General features: G+C 44.3%; 1 protein-coding gene across 4 annotated transcripts in view; it reads left to right on the top strand.

Annotated features, from left to right (window-relative positions):
* Positions 1–15,214, top strand: part of stx17 (syntaxin 17) — a 118,770-nt gene that overhangs the window by 56,249 nt on the left and 47,307 nt on the right. The window contains exon 3 of one of the 4 annotated variants that reach the window (XM_087987170.1): positions 13,437–13,581. The exons of the other annotated variants lie outside the window; for them this stretch is intronic. Coding sequence (XP_087843296.1) covers positions 13,437–13,581 — 145 coding nt within the window. The remainder of the gene's footprint in view (positions 1–13,436; positions 13,582–15,214) is intronic. 4 annotated transcript variants of the gene reach the window in all.

The raw sequence follows: 15,214 nt of genomic DNA, 5'->3' as shown, positions 1-15,214 counted from the left end.
CTGAATATTTTATAAAAGAAAATGGAAAAATTGGACAGTGCTAACGTGGATTTATAGAAGAGAAATTGAACTTGACAAAATTATTGGACGTCTTGAGGATGTTACTTGTTGCACAGACATAGAAGAACCAATGTGGGCAATGGCATTAAGAAGACTATCATCCATGATCTATAATGACAAGGCAAGCTTAATGGGCTGAATGGCCTACTTCTGCTTCTGGGTTTCCTGAATTTGTCTTATTTGATGCATTAATTTCATCTGTTTTTCCTGTGACTACATCTCTTTGTGATAATTGTCAGACTAAATTGGCTGTATTGGTTGGCTGACTCACTGTGTTTGAGATGAAAACTGTTAAGGAAAAATAAGCCAGATCCTCAGAACTGGGACCAGTTCCAATACCGAACAACCCAGATGGCCTCCTTCTTCAAAGACCGCAATTTCCCCCCAGACGTGATCGACGATGCCCTCCACCGCATCTCCCCCACTTCCCGCTCCTCCGCCCTTGAGCCCCGCCCCTCCAACCGCCATCAGGACAGAACCCCACTGGTCCTCACCTACCACCCCACCAACCTCCATATACAGCGGATCATCCGCCGTCATTTCCGCCACCTTCAAACGGACCCCACCACCAGGGATATATTTCCCTCCCCTCCCCTATCAGCGTTCCGAAAAGACCACTCCCTCCGTGACTCCCTCGTCAGGTCCACACCCCCCACCGACCCAACCTCCACTCCCGGCACCTTCCCCTGCAACCGCAAGAAATGCAAAACCTGCGCCCACACCTCCCCCCCTTACTTTCCCCCAAGGCCCCAAGGGATCCTTCCATATCCGCCACAAATTCACCTGCACCTCCACACACATCATCTATTGCATCCGCTGCACCCGATGTGGCCTCCTCTATATTGGGGAGACAGGCCGCCTACTTGCGGAACGTTTCAGAGAACACCTCTGGGACACCCGGACCAACCATCCCATGGCTCAACACTTCAACTCCCCCTCCCACTCCACCAAGGACATGCAGGTCCTTGGGCTCCTCCATCGCCAGTCCATAGCAACACGATGGTTGGAGGAAGAGCGCCTCATCTTCCGCCTAGGAACCCTCCAACCACAGGGGATGAACTCGGATTTCTCCAGTTTCCTCATTTCCCCTCCCCCCACCTTGTCTCAGTCAAATCCCTCAAACTCAGCACCGCTTTCCTAACCTGCAATCTTCTTCCTGACCTCTCCGGCCTATCACCCTCACCTTGACCTCCTTCCACCTATCGCATCTCCAACGCCCCTCCCCCAAGTCCCTCCTCCCTACCTTTTATCTTAGCCTGCTGGACACACTTTCCTCATTCCTGAAGAAGGGCTTATGCCCGAAACGTCGATTCTCCTGCTCCTTGGATACTGCCTGACCTGCTGCGCTTTTCCATCAACACATTTTCAGCTTAAGCTAGATCATAGTCTTGTTCAACTATTGGTTAGGCCCATTATCTTGGGGGTTGGGGGATGAGTTTGGGTTGTCATCTTGCATATTTAACTAAATAATCTTTTGAGAGAAGGACAAAGAAAGAAAAATACATTTGGGGCTCAGTATTACCTACTTCCCTATGTCAGCTTTCACAATTTATGTTTGTGAAATTTGAGATCACGTTGGATATTTGATTCATCAGCCAGGAACTTTCCTGTGGGGTTGCAGTACTTGAAGTTATTCCAACATTCAGGCTTGAGCTGATAAGGGCAAGTGACATTTGTGCCACACAATTGCAAGACAAAGACCATCTCCAACCAGAGAGAATTTAACCATTTCCTCATAACTTGACATTAACAGATCCTTGGGCAGAAGCCGTTTAACTACTGAGCAGAAACTGAGCTAGACCAACTTACAATACTGTAGCTACAAGGGCAAGTCAAACTCTGGGAATTATGCAATGAGTAATCCATCTCCTGACCCTGTGTAGTCTGCTCATAATTACAAGACATGACTGTGGTGGATTACTCTCTGAAGCTGCATTCATCTAGGACTACAACAACACTCAAGAAGCTCTATACAATTCAAGACAGAGCAGTCAACTTGACTGACACACTGGAGCCCTCCCAAGTTTTATTTTAATATTGACATTTTATTCTTACATTTATATCTGATTAATCTTGATTGAAGTCTGTCATTGTATAGCACTGCTTCTCCGCTTTAGTCATTGATCAGTTTGAATTTTTGGATTTTCAGTTTTAGTCCAATGTTGTTGTTAAGCCGTTGCAAGTTAATCTGTTAAAGAAGTTAGTTAGTTTTACTTTGAAAGAGAAACCAGTGTGTGTGGTTGCGCTTAAGTGACCACAAAAAATTGAAAACCTTCAATAGGTATTATTTGGACTGCAAGTCTCAGTGACTCAGACTTTTGCTTTTTTTTGATTAAGTAAACATCAGCTTTGATCACATTAAGCATTTTAACATGAGGTAGGAGCAGTAGAAACATAATTTTTTTTGGCGGGGGGGTGGGGGGGGGGGTGGGGTGGGGGGGGAAGTTTAGGCCCGTGTAAGTTTTAGTAATTTCTTTGTGTAGTTCATGACTTTTTTGACTACGTCTTAAAGACTTTCACAATATTCACCATCAATGACTGATGAGAGGGATAGAGAGATTTCTGTCAGTTTTGCTGACATTTCTAGTTGACCGACTGTTGCAACTTTATTTTGACAAATACTGTAGAATCGAAACCACTGAGGTATGGGTTATAACAAGTTATAATCTATAACAGTCTGTGGTCTGTTGTAACAGTTATACATCGTTCATTTGTAACATATTTGTTGTTAGAATTTGTATGTTTATGTAATTGAATCTGCCTATTGTCTAAAATATTTATAAAAATAATATTAACAAAGAATACACAGTATGGAAAGTTTTAAGGGGATGTTACAAGGAATAACCTGACAAGATGCATGATTGGGACAATCATTTTGAACAGCCTCCCGTCAAAAGACCATAAGAAATAGGAACAGGAGAAGGCTGTTTGGCCCCTGAGCCTGCTCTGCCATTCATTAGGATCATGGCTGCCTGACATTCCTCACATCCACTTTCCTACCCTTTCCCTTGATTCCTCTACTAAGAATTTATTTATCTCCGCCTCAAATACATCCAAGGAATTTGTCCTTCGAGCTCTCTATGGCAAGGAGTTCCAAAGATCCTCAACCCTCTAAGAGAAGAAATCCCTCCTTACCTCAGTCTTAAATTGTTGCTCCTTTACTCTGAGACTATGCCGTTTGGTCCTAGACTGTCCAATGAGAGGAAAGATCCACTCAGGAATCACCCTGTCAAGACCCTTAAGAATCCTCTATGTTTCAATGAGATTGTATCTTATTCTTCTAAATTCCAGTGAGTAGAGTCCCAACCTCTTTAGCATAAGATAATTACTCCATATCATGGATCATCAAAGTGAACATTCTCTGAACTGCCTTCAGTGAAATAATATCTTTTGAATAACGTGACCAAAACTACTCACTGTCGTCACAATGTGATCCCACCAGCACCTTATACAGTTGCAATAAGACTTGCCTACTTTTATACTCCAACTGTTTAAGTAAGGGTCGGGGATCCAAGATGGTGGTGAACTGGAAGGTCTGCACCCAACTCAGGCGTAGTGGTGTTTTTGCCTGCCCCCACTTAGGTTTCTTTTGGAAAAAATTATTGTTAAAGGGTTGTGGAACTGTTTAAATCCTGTTTTGTTAAGCAAAGATGACTAAAGGGAAAAGTTCAACTAAGTCCCAACACACTGGGCATTCACTGACAGCATCGGGCACGCCCGCGACTGTGACCGCAGCTGCAATGGAATCACCTACCCAGCAGACCATGGCTGTAGAATTTGTGCAGCTTTGGGAGATGATCGAGGTGTCGGTTGAGGAGAGTCGTACTCGGCTGGGGTCGATTTCGGCCATGCTGTACAAGCATGAGAAGGAGCTTGGAGGACTTGGAAAGCAGATGGAAGAGGTCGAGCAGCGGACTGCAACATTGAAGACCGTGATCGAGTCCTCGACAGAGTGAATCCAGGCCCTCGAGAAACAGGTCCAGGCCTTAACCAAACAAGTTGACAACCTCGAAAATAGAGGTAGGAGAAAGAATATCCTTGTCATGAATCTGCTGTAGGGAGCGGAGGCAAGCAAGTGTTTTTGAAGACTGGCTGCTACGATGCCGGGGCGGGCTGGATGAAGGTCGACAGAGTTCACTGGGTTATGGTGCAATGGTCTGGCCGGACCAGCGCCCCCACCTGGTTTTGGTGCGATTCCAGTTCTACAGGGCAAGCAGAGAACTATGGAAGATTCCAAAGTGCTGGGGAAGGATCCACAGGCCTCAATTTATAAGGCATCCAGGATAATGTTCTTTCAAGACTTTTCTGCATCTGTGATCTGCAAAAGGAAGTCATTTGATGAGGTTAAAAAAAAAACTGAGGGACTTTGGTATTCAATATTCTGTAAGGTACTTGGTGGTGCTTCCTCATGAGATGACTGTATAATCATTTGCAAACAATTGCCTGATCGTGCACAATTGGTGAGGATCACGGCAAGATGGTCACTATACAAAACCTTTACCCATTTGATAAAGACCTTGCCCAAGCCAAACCGCTTTAAAGTATAAAAAGAATATGGCCACTCGACCTGGTCAAATGCCTTTTCTGCATCTAGAGAGATCACGAATCCCTGTATTGATCGTTGTTGACATACTTGGATCATGTTAAGTAACCTGACATTATTTGATGATCTGTGACCGTTTATAAAACCCGTCATATCCTCCTTAATGATGAAAGGCAGCACAGTTTCTAGTCTTAGTGCAAACGTCTTAGATAGGATTTTGAAATCAACATTTAGAGTGAGATGGGCCTATAGGAAGCACAGTCCTGCAGGTCCTTCCTTTTTTTTAAGGATAAGAGAGATATTTGCCTCTCTTAAAGATGGTGGAAGGAAGCCATGACTATGTGAATCGTTAAACATACTTAGCAGCAGTTCTGACAATATACTTAGAAATTCCTTATAAAACTCACTGGGAAGTCCATCAGGATCAGGAGCAGGCACCTTTCCATTCTGAAGCTGCCTCACAGCCTCCTGCATCTCTTGCACCAACAATGGGGCATTAAGGAGAGACTGTTGCTCAGGGGTCACTCCTGGAAGGTCCAAACTCTTAAAAGACTCCACCCTAGCCCACACATCCTCACAACTTCAAGACTGATATAGTTTAGAGTAAAATTTCCTAAATGCTGTGTTAATTCTTTTAGAATCATAGGTTAAATTTCCAGCATCTTCCCTGATTGTGGTGATGGATTGGGGAGCACTCCTTTTCCTGGCATGGTACGCTAAGTACTTGCCTGGCTTATCCCCGTGCTCAAACAGCTTTTGTTTTGCAAATGTAAGCTCCCTCTTAGATGTCTGTGGGAGCATGGAGTTCAGTGTAGACCAAAGTGCTGTGATCCTCTGCAGTTTAGCCAATGAGGGCCTATCAATGTATGCCTTTTCAGCTGCCTTCAGGCGTGTCTCGAGTAAGCTTTGCTGCTCACTCTGATGCCGTTTCTTACTGGCAGAATAGGAAATAACTAAACCACGTGCATAGGCTTTAGCAGTTTCCTAGAGATGGATTACTGGCCGAATCTGAATTCATGTCTAAAAAAGTCCTGGATTCAGTACAAAAGAATTCAGTTATAGGGTCATAGAGATGTACAGCACGGAAACAGACCCTTCGGTTCAATCCGTCCAACCCAATCTAGTCCCACCAGCCAGCACCCGGCCCATATCACTCCAAACCCTTCCTGTTCATGTACCCATCCAAATGCCGTTTAAATTTTGCAATTGTACCAGCCTCCACCACTTCCTCAGGGACCTAATTCCATACAAGTACCATCCTCCTGCGTGAAAAAGTTAGGTCTCTTTTTATCTTTCCCCTCTCATCCTAAACCTATGCCCTCTAGTTCTGAACCCCCCCCCCCCCAACCCAGGGAAAAGACTTTGTCTATTTATCCTATCCATGCCCCTCATAATTTTGTAAACCTCTATAAGGTCACCCCTCAGTCTCCAACGCTCCAGGGAAACAGCCCCAGCCTGTTCAGCCTCTCCCTGTAGCTCAAATCCTCCAACCCTGGCAACATCCTTGTAAATCTTTTCTGAACCCTTTCAAGTTTTGCAACATCTTTTCGATAGGAAGGAGAACAGAATTGCATGCAATATTCCAACAGTGGCCTAACCAATGTCCTGTACAACCGCAACATGATCTCCCAACTCCTGTACTCAATACTCTGACCAATAAAAGAAAGCATACCAAACGCCGCCTTCACTAGTCTATCTACCTGCGACTCCACTTTCAAGGAGCTATGAACCAGCACTCCAAGGTCTCTTTGTTCAGCAACACTCCCTAGGACCTTACCATTAAGTGTATAAGTCCTGCTAAGATTTCCTTTCCCAAAATGCAGCACCTCACATTAATGTGAATTAAACTCCATCTGCCACTTCTCAGCCTATTGGCCCATCTGATCAAGATCCTGTTGTAATCTGAGGTAACCCTCTTCGCTGTCCACTGCAGCTCTAATTTTGGTGACTTACTGACTATACCTCTTATTCTTGCATCCAAATCATTGATATAAATGACGAAAAGTAGTGGACCCAGCACAGATCTTTGTGGCACTCCACTGGCCACAGGCCTCCGGTCAGAAAAACAATCCTCCACCACCATCCTCTGTCTTCTACCTTTGAGCCAGTTCTGTGTCCAAATGGCTAATTCTTCCTATATAATCCATGAGATCTAACCTTGCTCACCAGTCTCCCAACGGGAACCTTGTCGAACCCCTTACTGAAGTCCAGAGTAGTAGATCACTTCTACTACTCTGCCCTCATCAATCCTCTTTGTTAGTTCTTCAAAAATCTCAATCAAGTTTGTGAGACACGATTTCCCACGCACAAAGCCATGTTCTCTATCCCTAATCAGTCCTTGCCTTTCCAAATACATGTACATCCTATCCCTCAGAATTCCCTCCAACAACGTGCCCACCACCGACGTCAGGCTCACAGCTCTATAGATCCCTGGCTTGTCCTTACCACCCTTCTTAAACAAATGCACCACATTATCCAACCTCCAGTCTTCGGCACCTCAGCTGTGACTATCGATGATATAAATATCTCAGGAAGAGGCCCAGCAATCACTTCTCTAGCTTCCCACAGAGTTGTAGGGTACACCTGATCATGTTGTGGGGATTTATCCACCTTTATGCGTTTCAAGACATCTAGCACTTCCTCCTCTGTAATATGGACATCTTTCAAGATGTCTCCATCTATTTCCCTACATTCTATATCTTCCATATCCTTTTCCACGGTATGTACTGATGCAAAATACTCGTTTAGTATCTCCCCCATTTTCTGTGGCTCCACACAAAGGCCGCCTTGCTGATCTTTGAGGGGCCCTATTCTCTCCCTAGTTACCCTTTTGTCCTTAATGTATTTGTAAAAACCCTTTGGATTCTCCTTAATTCTGTTTGGCAAAGCTATCTCATGTCCCCTTTTTGCCCTCCTGATTTTCCTATTAAGTATACTCCTACTGCCTTTATACACTTCTAAGGATTCACTCGATCTATCCTGTCTATACCTGACATATGCTTCCTTCGTTTTCTTACCCAAACCCTCAATTTCCTTAGTCATCCAGCATTCCCTATACCTACCAGCTTTTCCTTTTACTCTAACAGGAATATACTTTCTCTGGATTCTCATTATTTCATTTCTGAAGGCTCTCAATTTTCCAGCTGTCTCTTTTTCTGCAAACATCTGCCCCAATCAGCTTTTGAAAGTTCTTGCCTAATACCGTCAAAATTGGCCTTTCTCCAATTTAGCATTTCAACTTTTAGATCTGGTCTGTTCTTTTCCATCACTATTTTAAATCTAATAGAATTATGGTTGCTGACCCCAAAGTGCTCCCCCACTGACCCTCAGTCTCCTGCCCTGCCTTATTTCCCAAGAGTAGGTCACGTTTTGCACTTGCTCTAGTAGGTACATCCACATACTGAATCAGAAAATTTTCTTGCACACTCTAAACAAATTCCTCTCCATCTAAACCTTTAACATTATGGCAGTCCCCATCTATGTTTGGAAAGTTAAAATCCCCTACCATAACCACCCCAATATTCTTACAGATCGCTGAGATTTCCCTCTGACTATTTGGGGGTTTATAATACAATCCCAATATGGTGATCATCCCTTTCTTATTTCTCAGTTCCACCAAAATAACTTCCCTGGACGTATTTCCTCCTTCAGTACAGCTGTAATGCTATCCCTTATCAAAAACGCCACTCCCTCTCCTCTCTTGGCTCCCTTTCTATCCTTCCTGTAGTATTTGTATCCTGAAACATTAAGCTGCCAGTCCTGCCCATCCCTGAGCCGTGTTTCTGTAATTGCTATGATATCCCAGTCCCATGTTCCTAACCATGCACTGAGTTCATCTGCTTTCCCTGTTCGGCCCCTTGCATTAAAATAAATGCAGTTTAATTTATTAGTCCTAACTTGTTTTCTGCTTTGTCCCTGCCTGCCCTGACTGTTTGACTCGCTTCCTTTCTCAACTGTACCAGTCTCAGATTGATCTCTTTTCTCAGTATCTCCCTGTGTCCCACTCCCCCCCACCTTACTAGTTTAAATTCTCCTGAGCAGTTCTAGCAAATCTCCCTGCCAGTATATTAGTCCCCTTCCAGTTTAGGTGCAATCCGTCCTTCTTGTACAGGTCACTTCTACCCCAAAAGGGATTCCAATGATCCAAAAATGTGAATCCTTCTCCCAAACACCAGCTCCTCAGCCATGCATTCATCTGCTCTGTCCTCCTATTCCTGCCCTCACTAGCTCGTAGCACAGGGTGTAATCCAGATATTACTCTCGAGAACCTCCTTTTTAAATTCCTGCCTAACTCTCTGTAATCTCACTTCAGAATCTTAACCTTTTCCCTTCCTATGTCGTTGGTTCCAATGTGGACAATGATCGCTTTCTGGCCCCTCTTCCCCCTTAAGAACATTCTGCACCCTGTCCTGGTACCAGGGGAGCAACATGACATTCTGATTTTTCACTGCTGGCCACAGAAACCTCTGACTGTACCTCAGACTAGAGAGTCCCCTAACATAATTGATCTCTTGGAACCCAACGTACCCCTCATTGCATTAGAGCCAGTCTCAATACTAGAAACTTGGCTGTTCATGTTATGTTCCCCTGTGAATCGATCACCCCCTACATTTTCCAGAACAGCATGCTTGTTGAAATGGGTATAACCACAGAACATACCTTACCTGTACTCTTACCTTTCTTGGAGTTAATCCATCTTATGTCACTGTATCTGAGCCTTTTCCCCCCTTCCTATAACAGCCATCCATCACATACCGTTGCTGTTGCAAATTTCTCATTGCTTCTGTCTCTCCAACTGATCTGATAGGATTCGCAACCAACAGCATTTATTGCAGATATAATCTGCAGTAACCTGTAAACTCTTCTTAAGCTCTCACATCTGACAAGAAGCACATATCATTCTACTAAAGGCCATTTTTGTTCCTTCACAATCTGCAGACCCAGAAAATAACACCGTCTTATTCCTTTAGAAAACACTGCCCCAGGTTAAATTAATAGTTGTGGCTTATATTTTAAGTTTAATAAAGAGACATATCTCAAAAAACATATAATCAAGAAAGAACCCACTCCACTTTCTACAGCAGACTTTCTGTAGGCCACACTTAAAACTATTCACTTATCTGTTTCTGTGCTGTGACTTCACCCAAACAGTTCCTCTAAGATCAGTTGTCTCTCTCTCTCTCTCTCTCTCCCCTGCACTGACTTCGCCATATGCTTACTTTGTCTGTTCTTCTCTCTTTTAAAACTGCTGTTGTTTTGACTATTTTTTTCCAAACTTCCAAAACAATGCAACAGCATATGAAATAGTAATTGCTACTCCTGGAATTTGAGGAAATCACCTCCAACACCTAAAATACCTCAAAAAAGGAGTAGCTGTTACAGCCAGAAATTTTTCCCATCCTCCATCTTGGATTACCCAGAATCCTTTCGTTAATCTGCTATCCTTAAGATGAAGGGGTCCGGACACCAGTGCCTTGAACCTACCATAGTATATTTACACTGGAGCGTGATCAGAATTAGTGATATTGCCAATTGTACATGACACCACTGAGCCCAAATGCGCTGTGGGAGTCCACAAGAGATCAATCCTGGTATGGTATTTGTGCTGGTTCGAGAAAAACGTAAAATCCCTTCCTGTACGGTGAAGGTGCCTCCAAACATCTACCAATCCTAATTCAACACACGCATCCCATAATTGCTTAAATCATGAACATGATATCGGAGGGCCTTTGGGCAATCTGTCCGCCATAGGGTCTATTAGACGTTTAAATTGCCCTGCTACGATAATATGCTGAGATGCGAGGCTAACCATTTTAAAAAATGCATCTATCAAAAACGTGAGGAGTTGTGCCAGGGGACAATAAACATTGAAGATTCTTTTCCATTTATCAAAGCTTTAAGGATTACAAATCTCCTCTGTGTGTCTTTAATACACTCTAACAACTTAAATGGGAGATTCTTCCGAACAAGTATGGCTGCCTCCCTACTCCTAGTATTGAACGATGAGAAATTAAGCTGGTCATACCCATTCTGCTGCAGTTTCAGGTGCTCTGCATCATCCAGGCGTGTTTCCTGCAACGAAGTAACATCCACCCTCTCCCTTTTAAGCCTGGAAAGTCCCTTCTCCCTCTTGACTGACGAGTGACTCCCCTTAATGTTCCAGGTACACCACATGAACAAATCTTTAGACATAACCTTCTATAGCACCATTTAGACTCCAGAGAGGGAGAACTCAAACTACAAATAGCTGAGCTTCAGTAGAAGAAAGTCCATAAAACACAAAAACTACATAACCTAAAGCAGCTACAACTCTCAAACCTACAAAACTTGCAAAAACTCTTTACACCAGAAACGGAAAAGCATAAAAACGCTAAAGGCACTGATTCGAGGAATTTACCCCCCACCCATTCAGTGGGGGCACCTACATATCCCAAAACTCTACTAAGTATTCGAACTCCCCCTTAACTCCTACCAGCTAGGGTCGCGCCACAAACACAGGCAACCCGGTAGGAAAAAAACAAGATTAGTAATATACACAAGTAAGTTAAAAGGAAATACGTTACCTATCCCTTGGTATAACTTAACTTAGAAATTAAAGATAAATACTCTTGTGCATCCTGATTCTGGATTAGTGGTGCTAGAAAAGCTCAGCAGTTCAGGCAGCATCCAAGGAGCAGTAAAATCGAGAGTGCCTGAAGGGTGGAGAGATAAATGAGAGGAGGGTGGGGGTGGGGAGAAAGTAGCATAGAGTACAATAGATGAGTGGGGGAAGGGATGAAGGTGATAGGTCAGAGAGGAGGGTGGAGTGGATAGGTGGAAAAGAGGATAGGCAGGTAGGACAAGTCATGGGGACAGTGCTGAGCTGGAAGCCCTGGGGATGAAGTGTTCCTCCAGGCGTCAGGTGGTGAGGGAGCAGCGGTGAAGGAGGCCCTGGACTTCCATGTCCTCGGCAGAGTGGGAGGGGGAGTTGAAATGTTGGGCCACGGGGTGGTGTGGTTGATTGGTGCGGGTGTTCCAGAGATGTTCCCTAAAGCGCTCTGCTAGGAGGCGTCCAGTCTCCCCAATGTAGAGGAGACTGCATCGGGAGGAACAGATACAATAAATGATATTGGTGGATGTGCAGGTAAAACTTTGGATGTGGAAGGTTCCTTTAGGGCCTTGGATGGAGGTGAGGGAGGAGGTTTGGGCGCAGGTTTTGCAATTCCTGCGCTGGCAGGGGAAGGTGCCAGGATGTGAGGGTGGGTTGTAGGGGGGTGTGGACTTGACCAGGTAGTCATGGAGGGAACGGTCTTTGCGGAAGGCGGAAAGGGGTGGGGAGGGAAATATATCCCTGGTGATGGGGTCCATTTGGAGGTGGCAGAAATGTCAGCAGATGATTTAGTTTATGCGAAGGTTGGTAGGGTGGAAGGTGAGCACCAGGGGCGTTCTGTCCTTGTTACGGTTGGAGGGGTGGTGTCTGAGGGCGGAGGTGCGGGATGTGGACGAGATGCGTTGGAGGGCATCTTTAACCACGTGGGAAGGGAAATTGCGGTCTCTAAAGAAGAAGGCCATCTGGTGTGTTCTGTGGTGGAACTGGTCTTCCTGGGAGCAGATATGGCGGAGGTAGGGCGGGAAGAGGTGTAATCCAGGTAGCTGTGGGAGTCGGTGGGTTTGTAAAAATGTCAGTGTCAAATTGGTCGTCATTAATGGAGATGGAGAGGTCCAGGATTGGGAGGGAGGTGTCAGAGATGGTCCATGTAAATTTAAGGTCAGGTTGGAATGTGTTGGTGAAGTTGATGAGGTGGCGCCAATGCAGTCATCAATGTAGTGGAGGAAGAGGTGGGGAATGGGGAGTGGTGCCGGTGTAATTATGGAAGATGGACTGTTCTACGTAGCCAACAAAGAGACAGGGGTAGCTGGGACCCATACGTGTGCCCTTGGCTACCCCTTTGGTCTGGAGGAAGTGGGAGGATTCGAAGGAGAAATTGTTGAGGGTGAGGACCAGTTCGGCCAAACGAATGAGTATGTCGGTGGAAGGGTACTGTTGGGGACGTCGGGAGCTCTGTGCATCCTGAGCATAGTTTAACACAACGTATTACCAATAAAAGGAGACTCTACCAAGTCCTCTTTAAAGAAGGACAAACCTGAACAATTCTGTTATGTGTGTCTATTCAATCGTCCGGCTTACATCGGCGTGTCCACAAAGTTCCTCGCTTTCTCTGGCGAGTCAAATAAATGTACAGATCGATTATAATTAATCTGAAGCATCGCTAGATATCTTGGAGAGTAGTGGATCCCAAGTGCTCTCAGTCTCTTCTTGATGCAGTCATAGGACTTCCTTTTCTGAATCACTGCTGCTGAAATGTCTTGGAAAAACATGATTCTGGAGCCCTCGCACACCAACGCCATTGGATTCTTCTCTTGGGTTCTGGAAGATTTCTGTTTGTCTTTATAATGATGGAACTATACCAAGACAGGGCGAGGGCATTAGTCCATTCCTGGTCTTCATGCCGCGGCGTGGTGGGCTCTTATAATCTTCATCCTTCCCTTTTCAGCCTCCAAACTAAGGAATTCTGGGAGCCACTTCTCAAAGATTTCCACTGGCCTCTCACCTTTTGTCCCCTCCGGCATTCCAGCAACACAAAGGTTCTCTCTTCTGCCCCTGTTCTCAAGGTCATCCACCAAATCCAGCAAACCATCGACCTGCGTTTCCAGAGATTCAATCTGACTCTTGGATGAATCAGCCTCTGCTTTCACCCCTGGCCCGGTACTTGAGCTTGTCAGTCCTTTCCCCAGGTCTTGCAGCATAGCACAAACCGGGGCTAATTTTTCCTTGATTTTTTTTTTCCTTCAGTCTCCTTCCCAAGGACCTCACGAGATTTGGCAAGCTTCTCAACCAAGGCCTGGTGTGTAAGCAAGCCTGCCGCCTTAATGGATTGAACCCCGGCCCTGGGCTAACTTCCTCCTTTTTTTGGCATTCTCTTGCAGCAAAAACAAAGGTAAGTAAAATTTTCAGGTTCTGTAGTTTTTTCACTGTTTTTTTTACTCACAGTAACATGGTTGGGATGGCTTCTAGCTCTGTCCTGCCGCTGTTGTGGAACGGAGCCCAGCAAATGCAATCCTCCTAGGTTTCTGCCATCTTGGATTCCCCCATCTCTTGAAGTTTAAGGTGAGAGTATCTTCAATGTGCCCCAAGTGTAAAATAAGTACTGGTAATCTCACTCATTGTCTGTGGTCCTGCCACAAGCTTTGTACGTACGTACAGCAGGAGTAATAGAATCGGTCTTGGGGACCAAAGTTAAGATGGAACTAGTCTCCCTTCTCCTGGGCCTGCCCAGTATACATGGGTAAAAACTTTTTAATATTCTTACTTTTTGTGCGAGGAAAAGCATTTCGATGTGCTGGATGCCTGAGAAACCCCTGGGTCTGTTGGGTTGGCGCAAGCTAATCATGGAACATATTTCCCTGGACTTTCTCACAAATATGGTGCACCAAAAACCTGAAAACTTTTATGAGACGTGGCAGCCCTTTTTGGGTTACCTGGAAGCAGTATTGTCTGCCATTTTAATTAGGGCCTTTGTGTAGCCATGATGATTTAGTTTGGCGAACTTGGTGTCCTGAGAGGTAGAATTTCAAATACATGCAGCCGTAATATTGAACGCTCTTGAAGGTCAGGAGCTATTGTTTCGTGGCGCTGACCGGTGTTATTTATTTATTACTTTGACTGATTTGTTTATCTTGTACATGAGTATAGTTTCGTTCTGTTTGTGTTGTTCTTTGTTTTTTTTTATAGAGTCGTGTGGTTGTTTATTGTTATAATTTTGTAAAAAAGAAATATTTTCAATAAAAATATTTTAAAAAAGGGCCAACATTCCATTAGCCTTCTGATTATCTGCTGAACCTATGTGCTAGCTTTTTCTGTTTCTTGCACAAGTACCTGCAAATCCCTTTGTGTTGCAGCCTTCTGCAGTTTTTCTTCCATTTAAATTATACTCTTTTCTTTTTTCTTTTGTTCCCACTTCCAAAATGGACAATGTCACAGTTTCCCATGAACATCAGTCATGATATCAGCAGAGCATTTTTTGGAAGTTTTAAGTAATCTTGGAAAATTACTAAGCTTTATTTTCTCCACCACGTCATAAATTAGTGTGTTATCAGATAAGTCAAAGATGATGAATGATAACTGAGTAGTTTATACTAATACTCCATCCTTTCCGCTTAAAATAGTTTGAGCAGAAATTCATAATGGGTATGGCAAAAAATGGGCACTTTTCATTGTTTGCCTATTATCTTTCATATTTAAATCCACTGACTGGAATGGAACTGCATGATTCCTTGCAATTTTTGATGATTTCTGGCTGGGCAACTGACTGGAATTCTCCGAGTGCAACCCTGAGGTTTGCCAAAGATGTAAAGGTTACATTGGGGGTGTGGTGGTGGTATGTTGGTAGTGGCAGTGGATTGGGAAGAGAGACTTTTGTAATATGTAGGGTTGCTTAATATTAAGTGCCTGTGTACAGGAGTGAAGAGTGCCATCTTTCTAAATGTTGCCTCGGCATTGTTTGATGAAATAGGGACTAACATTGCTAAAGAGAATAATGAAGAATGTAACGCACATTGTAAGGAGATTAG

The sequence above is a fragment of the Chiloscyllium plagiosum genome, unplaced genomic scaffold, assembly GCF_037043375.1.
Source record: "Chiloscyllium plagiosum isolate Xiang-an unplaced genomic scaffold, Cpla_swu_hap1 HiC_scaffold_5, whole genome shotgun sequence".
NCBI classification, from domain to species: Eukaryota; Metazoa; Chordata; class Chondrichthyes; order Orectolobiformes; family Hemiscylliidae; genus Chiloscyllium; species Chiloscyllium plagiosum.
Note: the sequence above shows the minus strand (reverse complement) of the source record. Positions and strands in the feature narration are given on the sequence as shown.